The sequence below is a fragment of the Cebus imitator genome, unplaced genomic scaffold, assembly GCF_001604975.1.
Source record: "Cebus imitator isolate Cc_AM_T3 unplaced genomic scaffold, Cebus_imitator-1.0 Scaffold388, whole genome shotgun sequence".
Classification (NCBI taxonomy): Eukaryota; Metazoa; Chordata; class Mammalia; order Primates; family Cebidae; genus Cebus; species Cebus imitator.
The window spans coordinates 890,147-911,806 of NW_016107703.1; the positions used below are offsets into that span (position 1 = coordinate 890,147).

A 21,660-nucleotide genomic window follows, 5' to 3' on the forward strand; every position below is an offset into this window, starting at 1 on the left:
CCCACCCTAACACCTGCTCACACTCACTCCACTCCCAGGCCCCACCCTAACAACTGCTCACACTCATTCCACTCCCAGACCCACCCTAACACCTGCTCACCCTCACTCTCAGGCCCCTCGCCTGCCTTGGGAGCCCCACCCTTCCCGTGGTGCCTATCTCTGCAGCACACCCCACCCCTTCCACCTAGGACGCCCTTTTCCAACAGCAGCCTCCAGGCCCCTCCTGCTGCCTGTGTGGCTGCCAGCATCACCATCACTTTGCTTTCTCTCCTGTCGCCTCCCTGCATCCCCAAGCCTTTATCTGTGGGCATTATTTCTTCCCCGGGAGAGAAGTACCAAGGAAGGTTGTGCTGTTGAGCCCACAGGTCCTGCATGGAGTCTGTGCTCAGGACCGCAGAGGCCGTGAGCAGCCACCTCAGCGTGGACAAGGCCTGGGCTCCCAGGGTGAGGTTTGGCAATGCCCCACAGCACCGTCACGGTGTCGGGGACCAGGGCCTGGGAGGCAGCCAGGGCTCCTCTTCAGGGGGTCTCAGCAGAGGCGCCGAGTACAGCCCTCCTACACGCGCCCTGGACAGCCCCCACCTACCCCATGGTGGGCAGGGATCCTGGCAGACACATATGTCCCTCCTTACTATTGCTTGTGCCTGTCTTAGGAGCTGCCACGCAGGTCTCCTGGGCACTGAGCATGGGTGCCACCCACCCCATCCACCCACTCACTGCCTGGATCTGCCCACAGAGCCCATGCAAAGGAGTGGTGAGGGCAGCCACACAGTGTTGACGCAAGCATCCCTAATTCATCCCAAAGGCAGGTGACACTCCTGGGCAGGTGTGCAGGCAGCTCTTCCCTCCCCAACCTGGCATTGGGGCCCACAGAGAGCAGCGGCTCACCACGCAGGACCGAGTAGGGTTGCCTGCAGCCATGTTCCGTGTGGAGGCGTGCTGGCCCGGGCACAGGTGGTGCACGGGAGGCTGGCTGTCGGCAAAGGCCAGGGGAGGTAGCAGCAGGTGCACTCCAGGGGCCATGAGGCACCGACCTGTGCCAGCCCCTTCTGGGAAGGAGGTGACCATGGGGAGACCGAGGCGAGGTAGGCTCATATCCCTGTGGCTGTCCCTCTGCTTGGCACACAGCCAGGGGTGGTTTCGCCAGGCTCCTCTGAGACGAGCCTCCCTAAACGTTGTAGTCTCCTAACTCTACCTGGATCTGCTCACTTCCCCTTCCTGTCGCGTGGGGGAGAAGGTCGAACGCGTGGGGGAGAAGGTCGAAAATGCCTGCTAGGTGCCCGAGGGTGATGAGCCTCCCATTCACCCCAGGTGGAACCTGCATGACTAGGGATGAGGTGGGATGGGCGTGCATTGCAGGGCTGCTGACGTGGGCAGAGCACAAGAGCCCTCATGCAGCTGCCACCATGCCAGACAGCCGTGTCCAGGAGGAGCTGTTCAAAGCTCAGCGGCCCTGACCTCTACAGCAAAGGCCTTTAGCCTAGACCTCCAAGTTCCTAGAGCTTCCATCGCAGGGGCTGCCCTGGGTGTCACCTCCCCACCTGCCAAGCCCAGGCACATGCAGACCTGAGCAGGCCTGCCGACAGTGGAAGAAAACTGTCTCACGGTGCTGGGGCCACTTGCAACCCTGTTTCCCAGGGAATGCTCTGGGGAGGACGCTTCTAAACCCTGACAAGCACCTCATTCAACTCACTCAATGAGTATTCACCCATAACCACTCCTGCCTCAGAGTCGCAGACGTGGAACTAAGAACAGTGGCACTAAGAACACTGCGCAGACAGCCAGACCCCACAGGAGATGAATCCCCCAGCAGCTTCATCAGAAGATGAGATCCGTGGAGCAGCACACATAGGCCCTGTGAGGATGCAGCTGCCTCCCTGAGGGTCAGAGCGTCCCATGGGAAGGCCTGGAGAGGCCCACGTGACCACAGGGTGAAACCCCGACCACCCTGGTGGGCAACCCCGATGGACTGGAACGCACAGTGCAAATCAACACCGTGAGAGCACAGCGGCACCCCCCGCCTGCCCTGTCCCCAGGCCTACCTTTCCACAAGGTGAGGGCCAGCAGCTGGTGTAGCCGGGGGTGGCCCAGCTTCCCGGAGCCCCCGCTGGACCACTTCAGGGCTCTGGACACAAAGGCCACACGCTCAGGAGAGTTGGGGTCCATCAGGCTGAACACTTTAGCCAGATTTTCTGCAAACAGCATAGACCCTCATCAGAAGAATGCATGGCAACTCCGGCTCTCTGGACCACATGCCTTACACAAGTGGATTTCAATATGCAACTACTTAACAGGAAGAGGAAGCTGGTGGCATCCCTGAGTGACCTGTGGGCCACCCCACCGACTTGCCCACTGCAGTGCCAGTGACACGTGCCCCAGAGCACGGTGAGGAAGGACGGATGTCTTGGCAGAGGCAGGGGCTGGGGAAGGCTCCATGGGGAGCTGGAGCCCAGGAACAGCTGTGGCTGCTCTGGGTACCTGACCCTGGCCCAGGTGCCTCTCCCAGAGCAGCAGGGACCAGGAGTGGGACTCAGACCCAGGCAGCTCACAGAAGGGCTTTGCCGACTGCACACTCAACCCGGCGGGACAGGCCAACAAGCCAAATCCCTGGACAAAATGGTGCCCCACCTTGCAGGCTGGCGGGGAGGCCGCTGTCTGTTGGCACGGTGGAGAGGACAAGACACAGGTCATACCCTGCTTACAAGTCACAGCAAGTGCTGCTCAGCCTGCAGTATGCTCGGGCCAGGGTCAGCCAGGGGACCTGGCTCACTGGGACCAGGCGGGAATCGCCTCTGCAGCAGAGTTAACCCCAGAGCTCACAGAAAAACGCAGCACAGAGGACCAGGGAGAGGCGTGTTGGGTCCGCTGTCACAGGGCCCAAGGGTGAAGGCCAGATGCTCACCCAGCAGCTCGTCGGCCACCTCCACTTCTGCCTTCTCCAGGGACTCCAGGACCAGCATGGACAAGTCTGCAGCGCTGTTTTGCTACAAAACAGAGAAACACACCAAAATCAAGTACAAAGCTGGGACCTGTTCAGGACAGAAAAGACAAGGCTGGGTTTCCAGCAGAAGCCAAAGCGCGCACAGAAGCCAGAGTGCGGCCAGGGCTGAGGAGTCTATTCTGAGCACATATCCCTTGGCAATGCCGCTGAGAAACGGAGAACTCCTGGCCGAGGATCAAATGAAAACGGATAGGGCCGTTTATACCAAAACAATGCCCACTCAGCCCCGACATGCACAAACGCAGCACAGAGCCCCAGCCTGCGAGTGGAGCAGCCGAGGCTGGGGACTCTGGGACCCTCTGCCACCTGCAGCCCCAGTGGCCAGGGCAGCCCATCAGGCTTCTCCCACGTCATTCCCACCTCAACTCGCCTGCCAGGAGCAGGAAGGGACGCAGGAGGGAGCAAGACCGTGGCCATGGTCTTGCTCCTGGTCTTTACCTGGCCGTGGCTGAAGAACAGCAGGGCTCCTGAGTACATGAGCTCCCGTGCCTCCGCATGCTTGCTCTGGGACATGTACCTGCCACAGAGAGAAGATTGTGAGCCGCGCACACACGCACACTCGCCACCGCGAACCCGTGCTCATCTTCAGGTCAGAAGCTAAAGACAAGGTGCCCAGAAACAGGCAGTATCATAAAAGTGGGTGCTCCCCATACACATAGACACCTTTCACCAGGAAGAAGGCAGCCGCTCCCAAGGCCCAGGCGCTGCATGGAGTTGAGGGGGGGTCTGTCCTGGGCGCCCTGCTGACCATGGCTGCATGGGGAGCCTTTGGATGCTAAGAACCCATCTGTGTCCAAATAGGAATAGGCCAGGAGCCAGAAAGCAGCCCCACCCTGGAGCAGCTCACTGGTGTCAGCAGCTGGGACCAGAAAGGCTGCTGGGCAGGGCAGGTGTGCCGGGAAGGAGCAGGGGATGGGCCCGGGGCCACATGACAGCTGAGGGGCCACAGGATGGGGGGCTCCAGGCTAGGGTCCCAATGGGGATAGTACAGGCTGTGACAGCACCTTCTTTCCCCACAGGGCAAGTGTCCCTGCCCTCCCCCTCTGCATGCCGCACTCCTCCTCCCACAGGAGGGAAGGGTCTGGGGTGCACTGCTGCAACATGCTCGCCACGCATCATGTCCTCACTCCCAGAGCACAGTCGGCGAAGAAAGCCAGGGCTTCTCGGGCTACACAGAGACAGGCACGGGGCAGAGAGAGGCGTTGGGGGGGGACACCAGTGTGCTACAGACAATGCGGAGAGAAGCTGAGATGGCTGTGCTGCTCTGAGCAGCAGAGCCCCTGCCTGCAAGAACAGCAGGCGTGGAGGGCAGGAGGTGGCCTCTGCTGGGACACGCCACACCTCATAGGTCCAGTGGTGTCGCCCAGGAACCTTATTTAACTGGCTATAAATTTCTCTTAATCATCACAACCTTATTATCAAAAAACACATAACCAGTTAATCAGCTCTGTGCCTGCAAGCCAAAAGTCCTTGGACAAAGCCATGTTTAACAATAAACCGAGTTAAAGGCCAGGCGCAGTGGCTCACACCTGTAATCCCAGCACTTTGGGAGGCTGAGGCAGGCGGACTGCCTGAGCTCAGGAGTTCGAGACTGGCCTGGGCCACATGGTGAAATCCCAACTGTACTAAAATACAGAAGATTAGCTCGGCATGGCGGCACATGTCTGTAATTCCAGCTACTAGGGAGACTGAAGCAGAAGAACTGGTAGAACACAGGAGGTGGAAGTTGCAGTGTGCCGAGTTCACAACACTAGACTCCAGCGTGGGCGACAAGAGTGAGACTCTGTCTCAAAACAACAACAAAAAAATCGAGTTAAACAAAAATATTAAGTAAACAGTAGTGCAGACCAGGCATGGTGGCTCACACCTGTAATCTCAGCACTTAGGGAGGCTGAGGTGCAAGGATCGCTTGAGCCCATGAGTTTGAGACTGGCCTGGGCAACATAGCAAGACCATGTCTCTACAAAAAAACACAAAAATTAGCTGGGCGTGGTGGCATGCACCTGTTGTCCCAGCTACTGGGGAGGCTGAGATGGGAGGACTGCTTGAGACCAGATGGTTGAGGCTGCTGTGAGCCGTGTTTGCAACACTGCACTCCAGCCTGGATGACAGAGCGAGACACCATCTCAAAAAAAAGAAAAACTTGCAGTGCAGGCGATAAAGAGACACAGCTACACTGCCGAGGGCTGGAATACGACCTTGGTGTCGCCAGGGTGGGCTGGCTGCTGAGTTAACCACAGGAAAGGGTTCCTCTTCAGAAGGCACCACAGCCAGGGATCCCAAACACGGCCAGCGCTGCCACACCCAGGCCTCCCCCACAGGAGACCCCATCGGGCTGCAGAGGCAGGGCAGCAGGAGGGAAAGGTCTGAACCCCAGAGAAAAAGCCTCCCACCCCTGTCAGCCCACAGTCCACTGCACTGTGAAGGTTCTAGATGGAGACCCACCCTGAGACCACAGCAGTTCAGAGCCGTGACAGGGCCGCTGACTCTGTGACTTGCCAGCCCGGTTCCAGTCCTGCAGGGCCGTGACTGACTAGCAGAGGAGGCCGGGAGCCGCCTGCACAGGGCACTCTGGAAAAACAAGCTCCACACACACCTGGCCTCACGCTGCCGCCGGCAGGGCCACAGGCAGAGCTGCATGCAGCAACCCTGAGCAAACACCACACCAGCTTCTGCTTATGCCAATAAGACAGGGTTCTAGATGCTTCTATCTGAGGTAGAGCAAGAGGTGGCCTGTTAGAAACCAGACGAAGAACTCCCTGGAAGGCAGTAACCCACATTCCTGCACAAGGACCCTGGCTCTGGGGGCATGCCGATGGTCATGGCCTTCGGCCCAGCCTGGACTGCACCTTGTGGCCGGCTCCCTTCTTCCCAGGGTAGCCGTGAGCCAGGCGAGGAAGGAAGGACTGGAGGGGGACTTCTGGGCACACAGTGGCCACTGGCCTGGCTGGGGCTGCCCATTTCCAGGTCCAGGAATGCCAATGATGGGCAAACCATCTAAGGAGGCTCTGAACATGGACAGCTTCCTCCGACACTGGAGAATTCCAGAAGGTGCGAAGGACTCTGGTTTCCGGGTGACTAAGCCGGGATGGGTGCCCTCTCAGGCATAAGGCCGGGGAGACTGGAGGGCAGCTGGGCATAGCCAGGCCTTCTCCCGCCATTCTCCCGCCATCCTCCCGGCTCGGCTCTGCATGCTGTGCACTGTTGGCCATGCAGTGTGGACAACCAGATGCATCCTCCATACGGGGAAATGGCTTCCGCCTGCTGACAGAGCCTTTGAGAGCCGGTGAGCGTGGGCACTCTCTGCCAGCCAAAGCATCTGTATCCACAGAGCAAGGTGTCTGGGCAAATAATCTAGCTGACTTTGCTCTTCTCTTACAAAAACATTAAAAAGTAGAACGCACAGGAAAGTGAGCATCAGAACTAGTGACAGAAACTGCTGGTGTCAAAAGAAGAAAGGCCGAGCTCATGGGATGAATCCCACCCTTCGCTCTCACCGGATGGAAGCTGGCTCGTGTGTTCAGCGGTCAGGGACGCACGGAGGGCGAAGACAAAGTACTGAAGACACACGCAGGTGCCTCGGGACAGGGAGCCAGTGCAGATTTCACAAGGAACCCTGTGCCGACCACCATGAACTGAAGTGCTCCCATGCCCTGACGAGGGGGCTGGCTGAGGCCTCCTTTGGGGAGGGCTGAGGCCTGCTCTGCTCTGGCAAGAGTCCCTCTACAGGGGACCTGAGCTGGCAAACAGCTCCTTTGCAAGACGCTCCTCTTCGGCCCTGGGCTAAGGTGTGCACAGCACACACTGCAGACCATTTTCTTTTAAAATCTCTTTAGCTGACTGAAGAGACAGAAGGTCAGGGGCCGAAATTAAAAAGTCACTCAAACACATTGCAGGAGGAACCACATGGCAGGAGGACCCAGACCCACCATGATGAGGGCAGACGACAGGTGGGTGGCTGCTGCAGGTCACTGCCTCCCGGGCTGTGGTCTCAGCCACATCAAGTTTCTAAAAGCGAATCTACAAATACTGCAGCCAAGACTGAGGCCCCTCCAGGCCTGCACAGTGGTTCTGAAGCGCACTAATCATCCAATCGGCCTGGGAGCTGACGTCTCGCCCCAGCAGAGAGAAGGCTGGAGATACCAGGTGATGATCATGACCAGCGCCATCCACAGGACAGGGTCAGCCACTCTCTAGTGTAGCCAGGCAATCAGGAACTGCTGCCCAACTTCTGCGGGACACATACCCTGGGACACCAACCTGCTGGGCTGCCCAATTCCTTCCCTCTCCTTCACCTTAAACTATGGCTCTGAGCTAAAACAGTACCTCTTGGAAACACTTATACACTGTTGGTGGGAGTGTAAATTAGTACAACCATGGTGGAAAGCAATGTGGCAATTCTTCAAAGAACTGGAAATGAAACTACCATTCAACTCAGCAGTCCCACTCCTGGCTATCTACTCAGAGGACTCTAAATGGTTCCGCCATAAAGACGCATGCACTCAAATGCTCACTGCAGCACCACTCACGACAGCAGACATGGAATCAATGTGGGGGCCTGTCAGCAGCAGATGGATACAGAAAATGTGGTACAACTACACCGTGGAATACTATCGAGCCAGAAAAAAGGAACAAGAGCACACCCTCTGCAGGAACCTGGAGGGAGCCAGAGGTCATTATCCTCAGCAAACTAACGCAGGAACAGAAACCCTATACTACATGTCCTCACTTCTAAGTGGGAGTTAAATGATGAGAACGCAGGGACAGAAAGAGGGCAGCAACACACACTGGGAGGCTCAGGAAAAATTTTTAACAAAACTGCCATGTACCAATGCTTAGTACCCAGTGCTGAAATCATCTGTACACCAAACCCGAGTCACCAGTTTACCCAGGGAACAATGTCAGAACATTTAACAATAAACCAACACGGAGTATCTTCTGATAAATTTACCTGACAGCTGAGGGATAAACGCATAGTGCTAGAGACACACAGGGAAACCACTCAGCAACACAAGGACCTGCAGACACTCCCGGGGGAGGGTCCTGGCCACCATGGTAAGTGAATTCAGGCGTACTGTGATTCCACGTGTGTTAAATTCCAGGAAACGCCACCTCACCTAAGGGCAGCCCGTAGATGTGTGGGTGCCGGGGGGAGGGTGAGGAGGCCTGGTCGCAGGGCAGGCAAGAGCCCTGCAGGGCCATGGGTATCTTCAATGTCTTGACTGCTCACAGTTCACTCATGTCAGACCTCACCATAAATATTTCAATGTAAATATCCAATTATATATGTTTGTTGACAGAAGAGCATTTTTTAAAATGGCAGGGTACTAGGCCTCCCACCTGTAATCCCAGCACTTAGGGAGGCCAGTGTCTTATGCCTATAATCCTAGCACTTTGGGAGGCCAAGGCTGGTGGATTACCTGAGGTCAGGAGTTCCAGACCAGCCTGGCCAACATGGTGAAACCCGCTGTCTACAATAAACACAAAAATTGGTCAGGCATGGTGGTGGGTGCCTGTAGTCCCAGCTACTCATGAGGCTGAGGCACAAGAATTGCTTGAACCCAGGAGGCGGTGGAGGCTGCAGTGAGTGGAGATCGTACCACTGCACTCCAGCCTAGGTGACAGAGCAAGACTCTGTCTCAAAAAACTAAAAGTTTAACTTGTGGAATGTGACTTCTCTGGAAGTGACACACCCATGGAGTGCTCTGAAGCAGTGCTGGGAATCCACATGGAATTCTATGCTGGAAAGACAAGGGCGGTGTCTCAGTGGGTGACAGTGAGGTAACAGCTGCCACTGCTGACTGTCTTCATTCCTGGCTTGAAAGGCTCCAAGCTAAGGCTCAAGAGGTTTAGTAATGTCCTGGGCCCCATAAGAGGTGGCATGTGGCCCCAATGCCCAGGCTTTCTGTGCTAAGCCACACCATGCCCCTGCCAGGTGACCCTTACGACATCACAGCCGGCCAGCAAGGCCTGCAGTCCAGAGGGCTTAAGGGCGCAGAATTCGCTCATCACCGCCCGTTTCACTGTGAAATACACCCTTGACCAGGGACTCCTCACTGAGGACCTAAACTGGCAATCCAATCCCTCATCACTGTACAAGTGAAGTGGCTTAAAACAAGGAACACTGGTTAATTTGGGGGAGATCCACTGTTGCTGGTTAATCATCGGACAAATATTTATATACAAATCCCTAGGAACAGCAGGCACCAGAGCGAATCTTGAACAACATCATACAGATCTGTGACAGGCCCTCTACCCACTGGGAGGTTCACATTCCACCATTTAGTACCGACTGACACCTTCACCTCGATCCCTGAAGAACAAACAGGTTTAGGGTGCTATCACAACCCGTGCCATTTGGGAGTTGCTAAATGTTCAATGACAAATTCAACCAGCATTAAAACCGCATCACTATAAATGTCTCGCATTAAAGACTTCTTTCTGTCAGAGATAAAATTAGTTTCCATCTAAGGAGAAAAGCGGACCTCTTTCTAAATTAAACAGCTCAGTTTTCAAAAAAGAAAGCATCTACAACATAATAAAACGAGATGTAGCCTGGCTGGCGTGTATTTACAGAATGTCGAGGTTAATAGAAAATTCTGGAAACAAGGCTGCCCTTCAGGTCATGTAAGGCTCAAAGCAGGGACTGATGTCTCCTCATAACCGATAGTCAGGGACCCACACCCACCGTCTCAGCCCTGGCTGTACAAAAGGGTCTGTATAAACAACATGGACACTCCTTAAAAACAGATGCCAGGGCCTCATCCCAGCCCATTCAGGTCAGCTAAGATTGACAACCACTGACACAAACACTCTTTTCTCATTTCCTGACACAAACAACTGTTTTCGGCAACGAAATGGTATCTCCTCCGTGGCTGGGGCTGGTGAGCCCACCTTCGCTTGGGTTAAGTGTCCCGGCGCCACTGTGCGCAGGCCACCAGCCTACCCAGGCACAGGTCGGGCACAACAGACGGTGATTTAATTCAAACAAACTAGCAAACTATAACCAAAGTAGCACCTCCAGAGTTTTCCAGGTAACGATTCGATGTGCTTGCTATGGAAAGAAAGGATTTAAAGCTAGGCCCAGCAGAGGCTCTTCTGGGAGTAGAGCTGCATTGCGTGATGCTCTGATGGGGCTCCTCATCCTCACACATACCAAGTGGGAACCCCGATGTGGGTGATGGGTTCTTGAGGGGCTCTGCTCCGGACAGGTGTCCGTGGGGCGGGAGGCTGTCCAAGGGGAGATTCAGGACACTCTGCCCTTTCAGCTTCATTTTGCTGCAAACCAAAAACTGCTCTAAAAAGTCATGCCTGGCTGGGTGCAATGGCTCACGCCTGTAATCCCAACACTTTGAGAGGCCAATGTGGGCGGATCACGAGGTCAGGGGTTCAAGACCCACCTGGCCAACATGGTGAAGCCCTGTCTCTACTAAAAATACAAAAATTAGCCAGGCATGGTGGTGTAAGCCTGTAATTCCAGCAACTCGAGAGGCTGAGGAAGGAGATCGATTGAATCCAGGAGGTGGATGTTGCAGTGAGCTGAGATTGCACCACTGTACTCCAGCCTAGGACAGAGCAAGACTCTGTCTCGAAAAAAAGAAAGTCAAGTCTATTAAAAGGAAAAAAACCCTGAAAACCAAAACAAATCCAGGCCTAAACTGTGTAAAGGCCAGACCAACCGCTCTTAAATACAATATCAAAACATTCACTATTCTGTGGCAGTTTAGAAGTAAAAGGTACCCCATGGAAAAGACTAAATCCTCTGAAATATCATCTTTAAAACAGACCCAATTTCTAGTGAATGGCCAAACTGTTCCCTGACCTCAACCATAAGAGATCATGGGATATGTGTAATTTACAGAATGTCACACACAGAACAACTGAGACTTTTAGCAGTAACTGTACGACAGCAGTCCTGAAGAAAATCAACCAAGCCACACAACGCCCAGGAACTTCCAGTCACAGTTCTGAGGGCCATGCATTTGACCCAGCACAGCCAGCTCGGCCCCCACACACCCTCCAGGCTGCACCGGGCGGGCTGTGCAGGTGTCACCTAGCTCAGGTCCAGAGGTGGCAACAACAGAGAAGTGGATTCACCCTCAGCCTGGACTCTCAGAGAGAGGAACACCAGTGACTTCCTATGGAGCTCTGTGGAGCATGAGGTAGGGCCCAGCTGGACGATCTGAAGGCTGGGAGGAGGAAGGCAGAGGGTGGGGGAGTCGGGAACAGGTGGAGGCAGAGGGCGGGAAGGGGGAGGCCGGGAAGGGAGGCCTGAGAGAGGAAGGTGGGGGGAACAGGTGAAAGCCTGGGAAGGCCAGAGGGAGGGAACAGGCGGAGGTCACAGAAGGGGTGGAGGAGGTAGGGGGTGCAGCTGGAGGGCGGGGAGGTCTGGGACAGGGAGGCAGGGGGGTGGAGAGCAGGTGAAGGCCCGGGGGAAGGAAGCAGAGTGGTAAAGGCCACGGGAGAGGTGAGGGACGCCCAGAGGGTGGAGACCAGGAGATGGAGACCAAAAGGGAGGAGGGCAGCGGGAGGCTGGGGAGAGAAACCAGGTAGAGGCAGGGGGAGGCTGCGGAGAGGGGGGGGTGGGGGCAGGGGAGAGCGCCGGGGAGGAGGGAGAGACGGGGGGCAGGGGGAGGCCAGGGAGAGAGATACGGATGGGGAAGGGGGTGGCCAAGGAGAGAGAAGGAGAGGGAGGCTGGGAGAGAGAGACGGGGGGTAGGGAAAGGCCAGGGAGAGAAGACGAGGGGCAGAGGGAGACCGGGGAGAAAGAGACGGGGGCAGAAAGAGCCCAGGGAGAGAGAGACTGAGGGGGAAGGGGGAGCCCGGAAAGAGAGAGAGACTGAGGGAGAAGGGGAAGCCTCCGGGGAAACGTGGAGACCAAGGTGGGGGACGGCCGAGGAAAGAGGGAGGCCGGAGGAGGGAACAGGTGGAGGCTAGGGGCAGGGGAAGGCCGGGGAGGGACGCGGGGGATGGGGAGGGAAGCCGAGGCGGGAGTTGGAGGCGGAGGGGCTGGGGGCTGGGGGCCAAGCCGGGAAGAGCCAGACCCACGAGGAGCAGGCCAAACCCTCCGCCCGGCGACCCCGCGGCCCCGGGCTCCAGCTCGGCCCCCGCGACGGGCAGCGGCGCTGGCCAATGGGGGCGCGGGGCGATGCGGCACAGCCAATGGGAGGCGGCGGGGGCGGGCGCCGGGCCGCGGCGAGGGCCGGGCGCGAGTACCTGAAGAACAGGGTCCGGTACATCTGGTGCGCCTCGTAGTAGTCGCCCTTCTCGACGCTCGCGCGCAGCTTGCCCTCCACCCGCTGGACTCCGCCCCGGTTGCGGGCGCCATTCCGAGCGCTCTCCTGCTCGGCCATAGCCGCCGCCGCCGCCGCCGCCGCCATCGGGCCGGCGCTCCGCGAAGGGCTGACGCTGTCGCAGGCGCGGTCGGCAGCGCCTCCCGGCTTCCGCCGGACGCCCTTCTACGGTGGCCCGCGAGGAGTCGCACGCAGTCGGGGGCGGGCACGCCGGCTGGCCGCACGTGATCCGGGGCGGGGATGCAGGTGACACGTGACTCGGGGCCGGGACTGGCTCGCGCCACAATGGCGGGTGTCACGGAACTGTCCGGCGGGGCGCGGCGCGGCGGGGAGACTGAGGCGGCGGCGGCTGTCCCTGAGCAGGGAGCGTTCCGGGTCCCCACGCGCTTGGTGTAATAGCAGTCACTGAGATAAAAAATTAACTGTGTAAAATGTTTAAATTAAAAATACTTTTAGAGCTGGGCGCGGCGGCTCATGTCTGTTATCCCAGCACTTTAGGAAACTTAGGCGGGTGGATCACCTGCGGTCAGGGGTTCGAGACCAGCCTGGCCAACATGGTGAAACCCCGTCTCTCCTAAAAATACAAAAACTAGCCGGGAATGGTGGTGGGTGCCTGTAATCACAGTTACCTGGGAGGCAGAGGCAGGAGAATTGCTTGAACCCGGGATGTGAAAGTTGCAGTGAGATGAGATCGCACCACTGCACTCCAGCCTGGGTAGCAGAACGAACCTTTGTTTCAAAAACAAAAAATTTTAGGGTAGCTGAGCTGCCTTCCTCCTCTTTGAGAGGCCATCTGCGATCGATCCTTCCCTGGCCGTGGCTGGGGACCTGCGGCTGACAGCCTGGGTGAACGGACAGTCACTCCCTGGGGCTCAGGCCATGCTGGAGGGGGAAACTGGGTTGGCCTAGAGCTCCCAGCCCCATCAGGCGGCGGAAACGGGTCCAACCCCAGAGAATTAGAAACGGGGCCCAGCCCTAGCCATGCAGGGTTGGAAACGGCTTGGCTCTAAGCATTGGGGTTTGAAAGTGGTTTGGTCGAAAGACCCGTTGGATTTCCAGGGTCAGCAGACTCTCATAGGTTAGCACTGTTTATAATAAAAAAAGGAAACAGAGGCCCTTAAGCTGGGCCCTGGTTGAATCACCATGATCCAGCCGTGCACACAATGGACAAAAACGGCTGTTAAGAAGAAATGTTCTTACAGGACACACCTGGTAACTGGGGAAAAGCCAGGTGCAAAACAGTGGTGTGTGTGCTGTGACCTAGTGCCAGCACCTGCCTTCAGCTGCAGACACAGTGATGACAAGAGTGTCCTGAGGAAAGCCATCTCTTTTCCTAATGTTCTACCCATTAAGCAACTGGTAATTCAGTCCATTTTCCAAGCGGAAATGGTGCCCTACAGAAAGAGGTGCCCGGCATACCCAAGGCCTCAGAGGACAGGTTACTACAGTTCAACAGCTGCGCCACAGAGCTTGCAACAAGAGCCAGCAAACCCAGTCCCTCCCCACACCCCAGGGGCAGAGACAGACAGACTGAGAAAAGAAACAGACTTTTTATCCCATGCACTTTTAACAATTTAAACTCTTTATTTAAACCTCTTAATAGCATCTTATCAATTTGGTGGCAGCAGAAGCAGCACTACCAGACAGATATTTTGAAAAGCATTTACAAAAATACATTGCACAAAGTCCTATCTTGCATCTTTAAAAATAAATTAATATTCAAAATATTTCCACCCCAAATCCCAAATCAGTTTTATATAGGAAATTTTGATTTATATATGTAACCTGTAATATATGAAACATCTGTACATTTTATCCACCTTAACTGCATAGTTCCAATTCTAAGGAGAGTGAAAAAAACGCTGCTTGATGTAATAATAGTTTCATGTATTTGAGGACTGTTGTGCAATATACAGAAAGCCAGTCAGCACCATCGTTTTGTCTTTTTCTGAAAAAACATTTATGGTACATTGAAAACTGTCTTAACCCAACAAAACTTAAATAATTCTTAAGACGTCTGTAACACTTTAAGCGCCTTGCAGGTATCTCATTTATAAAGTCTGCTCAGTAAAATAGTCTAAATATTAAATATTATAACCAAAAAGAGTCTCACAAGAATCATGTGAGAATGGTGACAGTTGTGATAAAAGGCAAATTCCAGCCAGAGCCAGTAAGAAGTGCTGCTGAAGGAAAAACGATCATCCTGAAATGTAGCGGTTTCGTGACTCTGATCACCACCAGTGAAAGAGAAAGGCTCAGGGCATCTCGGTGCTCCCTATTCAGCAAAACTTAAGCCCTGAAGACACCCACTGTGAATCCTCACAGGAAAAGCCTCACTGAGACTGGAGAACCCCCATTTGGGTGTCTGCTTAGATCCAAACCAGCCCCTTTCAAGTCAGACTCACTTCAGCCTACAAGAAGAACGAAACCCTCCTATATTCCTCCATGGCTATTGGTACGGCAAGTCCTGACTGGAAACCTTTCTCAGAAACAAAGCAGAAAAACACATTTTAGTCATTTCCCCATCTGGAGACTTAGTACCTACTGGTGCTGAATAAAGGAAAATCCTGGTTTGAAGGAAAGGAGTTTAGAACTCTGAAAATTTGGTGACATTGTTTCTCCCTGAAAGAAATGTGTGTTGGATTTAACAGATTAAATATATCTGCCCTCCAAAAGTCCTTTAGAAGAGCCAGTGCAAGGCGGAAAACCAAAGTGTCAAGAACATGCCAGACACTCAGCTTCATCTGCTTTGCTCCTGATGTCAAGGAAATGCAAATACAAAGAGCTTCCCATTCAAAACAAGGCATGTCTGAGAGCCACGTGTTCAACACGCTTCCACTGCTGCAATCCCTCTGCACCTGTGGAGTCAGGGAGCACCCAATGTGGTGTCAGGGCACCCTTCACATGCTCACGTCCTCTGGCTGGCAGCCACGTTTATTTAAGGGGTGACACGGTCCCATCATTGTATATGCTCTCATCCATGAAGGAGTCCAGTGTTTCAGGCTATCCCAGTATATACAAAAATGTACAAAAATAATGTGTAGTGTCTTCACTTGACAGGCTTGCCGTGAACTCTGAACCGATACAGACAGGTGTACTCAGGATGGCCCCAGTTAGAAAAAATCCTAAGTTCCACTATTTGGAAAGCTGTGTCATCGGGTCTTTTCTGAAATCAAGGAGAAAAGAAACACACATGTATTTTCTATTAATAACACCAAGCCCAATCACTTCCCCAAATATGATGTCTGACTGGAAGGAGCTAAGATGGAAATTAACTTTTTTTATGTGATCCTTAAGTAATTACAGGGCATGAAGCGCAGGTAAAACAGAACTCAGTGTCAGCCCATGGAACGGCTCACCAACGCAGAGCCAAGCAGCGCAGGTTCATGTTTTTCAGAGGCTGGTCTTCACACTGCTTCCCAGTCTGTCGATGCTGGCCAGGCCCTGCTGGCGCCAGAGGCTGTGGGACTCAGGGACCCCGGGGCAATACAAGCCCTGGTTCTTACCAAGGCCTGGAACATCTGGAGCGACTCGCCATCCTGGTCATAGGTGAACTGTCCCAGAAGCTGCCCTTCTTCCTGATACTCATTTTCTAATCCCTGAAACCAAAACCATACAATCATGAACTAAAGGAAAAATAACACTGAGTGAATAGGACCATTTCCCTTCCACATCGGTTCGAGAAAGTCATTCCTCCATGGCACACTGATGAGGCCTTCCCTGGAAGGAAGAGGTGTTTTGTTGAGGGCTTCATGTAACCCACGACATGCCCTGAGGCCAGCATGATTCCCCCATTAAACATATTAGGAAGACTGAGGCCGACATAGGTAGGACAAGCTATGAGTGTCAGAGAAGTGACCTCACTCAACGCACAGACCATGCTCAGCTGCTGCCCTCAGCACTCATGGTAGAAGCGCTGGAGCACCTGCCAAGCCCAGGAAAATGAGGCCTCACCAGCAGAAAGAGGTGACATGGAAGACCGATGCTGGAGGAGAGCAGGCAGAAGGGGATGCCGGGCTCAGCTGGGGTACAGGACTCAGGGTTCAATAGGGACAGAGATTCAGATGAGGAAGATGGAGCAGCTCTGGAGATGACAGTGGTGATGGCTGCACAACAGTGTGATGTAACGCCACTGGACTATGCACTTATTAAAATGGTAAGCTTTATGTTATATACATTTTATCAGAGGAAGAAAACTAGATACAGGGGACAAAGGCAAATTTGAAATTTGCCTTTGAAATGAGAAAGGACTTTCTAGGGCTAAGAAATGCTATGGAAGAAATAACAGTGAGCGAGTAGATACAACTACTGCCTCTGATAATCACCAGTGAAATAAAAATACAGCCTCCTAAAGACTCAGGGCATCTTAGTGTTAATACAAAGGTAAGAGCAACAATGGGAAGTATATCTGTAACAGAATGACACATGATTATTATTTACATACTAAAAAGCTCAAATATTCCTAAGGAAATTAAGATCCCAAAAGGTAAATGAACAAAAACAAGACTAGAATTTACAAAAAAGGCAACACGCATGTGAAATACAAAGAAATGTAGACTAAATAAAATACTATTTTTCATCTATCAAGTTAGCAGAGATTTTTTAAAAAGGGCTAAATTCTCAGAAGAGAAACTGAGATGAACACCCTTCTCATGTCCTGCTGTGAAAATGCCGGTAACACAGTGCACTGGTCTTCCCTGGCACCTCCTTCTGCTGGTGAGGCCTCATCTCCCCGGGCTTGGCAGGTACTCCAGCGCTTCTACCATGAGTGCTGAGGGCACTCATGCCGTACATGCTACCACCCTCTGAAACTATGAAGCCACTTCTATTTTGTGCCCGGGAATTAGTGAAGGTGTAAAGGTGCGCTACTTACACAGGGAAGTGGAAAAGGAAAATAGTGAGGAGAACCAGCGACATCAACACAGGGAATTAATGCTACTTAAGGATGGCCATAAAGACTCTAACTGGCACGGAAAAATGCTTGTAATACAATTTTCTTTCTTTCTTTTTTTTTTTTTTTTTCCTGAGACAGTCTCACTCTGCTGCCCAGGCTGGAGTGCAGTGGCTCGATCTTGGCTCAACTGCAACCTCTGCCTCCCAGGTTCAAGTGATTCTTGTGCCTTAGCCTCCTGAATAGCTGGATGACAGACAGCCCAGCTAATTTTTGTATTTTTAGTAGAGATCGTATTTCACCAAGTTGGCCAGGCTGGTCTCGAACTCCCAACCTAAGATGATCCACCCACCTTGGCCTCCCAAAGTGCTGGGATTACAGGCAAGAGCCACCACCCCAAGCCAATTTTAAGGCAGAAATACTTTTAAGAGATATTTTATGAAAATTTTAAAGCTTCATAAACACTACTGTCTCAACTTTTTTTTTTTTGAGACAGGGTATAACTCTGTTGCCCAGGCTGGAGTGCAGTGGCACGATCTCGGCCCTCTGCAACCTCTGCCTCCTGGTTCAAGCGATTCTTCTGCCTCAGCCTCCCAAGTATCTGGGATTACAGGGGTGCGCCACCATGCCTGGCTTTTTTTTTTTTTGTTTGGTATATTTTAGTAGAGACAGGGTTTCATCACATTGGCCAGGCTGGTCTCAAACTCCTGACCTCAGGTTATCTGCCCACCTAGGCCTCCCAAAGTGTTGGGATGACAAGCTCAACTGTATTTTTTAAAGGTGTGGGGAAGAGACCAGAAAATGCTGCAGTGTTAATGGTGGGTTTCTCTGAGGCTGGGATCATGGCAGTCCTCTTGTCTGTCACCTGCTCTCACATCACCCATTTACCAGAATACCTTTCACAGGCGACCTTGCAAAAGCGGTGAAGAGGAAAATTCTTAGGCATGCTTACCTTGATCAATGTAGTACTACATGTAAAGTGAACATCAGGTAATGTGCCATTTATAAGTTACTCTCCCTAGAAAAGCACTAGAGTGTTCCCCTCAACACTAAATCTGCTCAGAGAGGGCGGAGGGGCGGCAGGAGGCAGCTGTCCCCAGTGTGCTCACATCACTAGCTTTCATCTGTGGAAGACATGAGAGCAGAAGAGATGGCCAAGTGCACTCACATAGACAGCGAAGTCCTTTGGGGCGCTGCTGATGTTGCCTGTTGGCGACAGTGTCTTTGGGATGTGCTCCAGAGTGAAGGCGGCTGGGTAGATCATCATGGAGAGCCTCACTACCAGGTACCCCTGGGAGCCTTTAAATGCCCAGCAGTTACCAGGGTAAATGTCAGGCTGGGGAAAAGAAAAACATGAGGAGTCAGGGTGTGAGGATGCTCCTACCCACCTAAAAAACAGAAACAGCAAGACTGAGATGAAAATAAAAGAATTATGAAGATAAGCTGGGAAATGCATTTGTAATTAATTCCTCAAAGGGCCACTATCTCCAACCCATATGTTTTATAAAAGCTAAAATGACCAGAACCTTAAAGAAAAATGAGTGAGACAACACACTTCAAAGAAAAGGTGAACATCAACCATCCTCAGCCATGAGGAGATGCCCTCCACCCTCCACAGCAAGGGGACAACATCACAGGGAGCTACCATAGTCCCCCCATGCCATGAGATCAACAACAATCAAGAGTCTAACAGAGTCTGCTGCTGACACCCAGGGGAAACGCACATTCTCACCACCGGCCACGGCAACACAGCTTGGCAAGGTCAGCCCTCTGTCCACAAATCTGCCTCTGGCCAGCAATCGCGCCTCCACCATGAAGGTGCAGGGGCAGAACTGCGGGAAGCAGATGTGACTGGAGAGCACTCTTCACGGTACCACGACCCCAAGCACACAAGGGACTGGCTGAGAAGCTTCAGACGCTGTGCTCAGGCTTAGGCAGCAATGCTGCTGTGCGTGACGGAGGAGGCGGCCATGCGAGCAGCCCGCCTTTGGTGTGTGAGGATGACACATGCATGTTCATTCATGTTTAGGAGAGACAGTGAACAGTGCGCACGTACCCATCAGCTTCTCTATGCCAGCTGTGGATTTACTGCCCATTGGCCCCAGAGTGTGCTGTGAAGATTGAGCTGGCCCCTGCACTGCTTTCCCTTTGCCAGCCCAGAGCCTAGCCCTTGCCAGCTCATGGTGCTGGAGGGACACTGAGGTTCCCCTGTACCGCTCTTGGGGGTGTTACAGCCAAAGGCCTGCCGAGTCACCCTGTTGTGCACAGGCTTTCCCAATGCTGCTATGTTCCACACCACAGGGCACCACAGCAACTTCCCTGACATTCAGTGAGCCAGGCCACACCCTTGCCCAAAAATCTCGGTTGCCGGGCTGGAGTGACATGCTGGTGAGGGTCCACATTGGTCCTGGGGTGGGAGTTGGTTCCTTACATCTGCTGTTCCTATAATCTGTAAACATTCTCTTTACTTCTCAGGGGCTGACAGCTTCTCAGTCCAATCCCATCACAATGATTGGTTGTTTATATGATGTCTGCCCCTCAAATGACCATGCAGAAGAGCTTCTCAGAAGCTCTCTCTTCTGAGAGAGAGCTGTGTCAGAGGAGGCTGAGCTCCACCCTCTCCCTCACAGTCTCTAAGACACTGAAGCCCATGCTGTGCCCTCACCACCAGATCCCTACCTGCCTCATACTGCCAATGCTGTCTGGGAGCGTCACGATCACCAAGCCCTCTGAGAAGGATGTTATGGCCAGAGTAGAACCGCCCTGCAGGAACACCGTGGCAACCCCGTGCAGGGAACCTGTCAGCCCCGCCAGGTGATGCAGACTGCACTAGTGGCACTCGTGACTGGTACAGTTTAAGCAGCTGCCTGCGAAACGCAGGTATGTGTGGCTTCACTGCAGCGGAGGCTGTGTCCGTCTGCAGTGAGGAAGGGCTCCTGGCTGTGCCCTCACAAGCAACGCCCTGGTCAGCCTGTGCAGTGCTGATGGCCGCACAAAGCCAGTCACAATGACCCGACACTTAGCCGGGGCAGCCTGGGGATGAGACCATGACAGTTCCATGGGATCCTCAACTTAGGTTATGGGTATTTCATGAATTTTTAAGACTAGACTTGTGGTTTTGAAGTGAAAGAAGTATTGTGCATGTTCCACACATAAGGAATTACTTGACTTTTCTTCAAAACATGCCATGAATATTAGGCAGGATTGAGTACTGAGGCAAAAAAAAAAACATATCTATTTAAATTCTCCATCCTTTAGTGCTTTAAACTTGTATAGCCAATAGTACAAAGCATAAAACAAAGTCACAAACAGTACACGGCGAGGGCCACAACAAAAGGCCTGGGAGACAGGGCTGAAGGTCTGCGCCATGGCTAGACAGCAAGGGGCCTCCCCACCTATTCTCGCTAAACACCTGAGAAAGCACAGCTTACACTCTCACAAATGGAAGACCCACGACCCCGAGCAGGAACAATGCTACTCACAACACCATGGCTCGGCCACCCAAAAGAGGGAGGGAGGAAGGCTGACATGACCAGCATGGACCACGTGGTCACATCCGTGTGACACCAAATCCAAGCTAATGGATGTGTAGCGTGAAGGCTACATGGGGACACCAGGGACTCCTTGGTGTGGGAACGCTGGTTCTTGTGGTACCAGTTCCACAGACGTGTTCATCTCACAAAGTTCAACTAAGCTGTGGACTCACAATCTATGAACACGAACAAAGTCCACACTGAGGAAGAGCAGCTCCAGCCACTGGCAGTCACTCACCTGGATGACCACACGCGGGGACTGAGAGAAGTACCACAGAGGGATTCCAAACAGACTCATCAGCGCCGTTTTGGTTTCATAAGTTTCAGAACAGCGAGTACTCAAGATGCTGCCACCTTAAAGCAAAGTTCAGACTTGTCTCAGTGTCTAATTCCACTATTTTGGAAGCAATATTATTGCACCTCTTAAGGATTTATTCAAAATGTTTTTAAGAGAAGTGCTCAATGTCACTGATAGAGAAATGCAAGTAAAAACTATAATGAGATATCTTCTCATCCCAGTTAAAATGGTTTCTATCCAAAAGACAGACAATCGCCCATGCTGGCAAGGAGCAACCTGCATGCACTGTTGGTGGGAATGTAAATTAGTACAATTACTATGGACAGCAGTTTGGAGGTCCCCCAAAAATCTAAAAACAGAGCTACTATATGATCCAGCAACGCCACTCCTGAGGTATCACCAAAGAACAGTCTATCGAAGGGAGATCCACACTTCTATCTTTGGCGAAGCACTGTTTATAATAGCTGAGATTTGGAAGCAACTTAAATGTCCATTAACAGATGAATGGATAAAGAAAATGTGGTACAGGCCAGGCGCGGTGGCTCAAGCCTGTAATCCCAGCACTTTGGGAGGCCGAGGCGGGTGGATCACGAGGTCAGGAGATCGAGACCATCCTGGTCAACACGGTGAAACCCCGTCTCTAC

The 21,660-nt window shown here is 53.1% G+C and overlaps 2 protein-coding genes across 21 annotated transcripts in view; both read right to left on the minus strand.

Moving 5' to 3' along the window:
* GET4 (guided entry of tail-anchored proteins factor 4) overlaps positions 1-12,461 on the minus strand; it is a 19,838-nt gene extending 7,377 nt beyond the window's left edge. Inside the window, exons 1-4 of the mRNA XM_017508267.2 lie at positions 12,218-12,461; positions 3,440-3,518; positions 2,903-2,984; positions 2,043-2,192 (exon numbers count right to left, since the gene is read on the minus strand). Of these exons, the coding sequence (XP_017363756.1) occupies positions 2,043-2,192; positions 2,903-2,984; positions 3,440-3,518; positions 12,218-12,381 (475 nt within the window). The 5' untranslated portion in view covers positions 12,382-12,461. The remainder of the gene's footprint in view (positions 1-2,042; positions 2,193-2,902; positions 2,985-3,439; positions 3,519-12,217) is intronic.
* A 1,394-nt stretch (positions 12,462-13,855) lies between these two features.
* Positions 13,856-21,660, minus strand: part of SUN1 (Sad1 and UNC84 domain containing 1) — a 59,458-nt gene continuing 51,653 nt past the window's right edge. For all 20 annotated transcript variants that reach the window (XM_017508262.2, XM_017508261.2, XM_037731259.1 and 17 more), the window contains 4 exons: positions 20,957-21,072; positions 18,354-18,521; positions 15,801-15,893; positions 13,856-15,460 (listed from right to left, as the gene is read on the minus strand). In XM_017508262.2, coding sequence (XP_017363751.1) covers positions 15,344-15,460; positions 15,801-15,893; positions 18,354-18,521; positions 20,957-21,072 — 494 coding nt within the window. In that variant the 3' untranslated portion in view covers positions 13,856-15,343. The remainder of the gene's footprint in view (positions 15,461-15,800; positions 15,894-18,353; positions 18,522-20,956; positions 21,073-21,660) is intronic.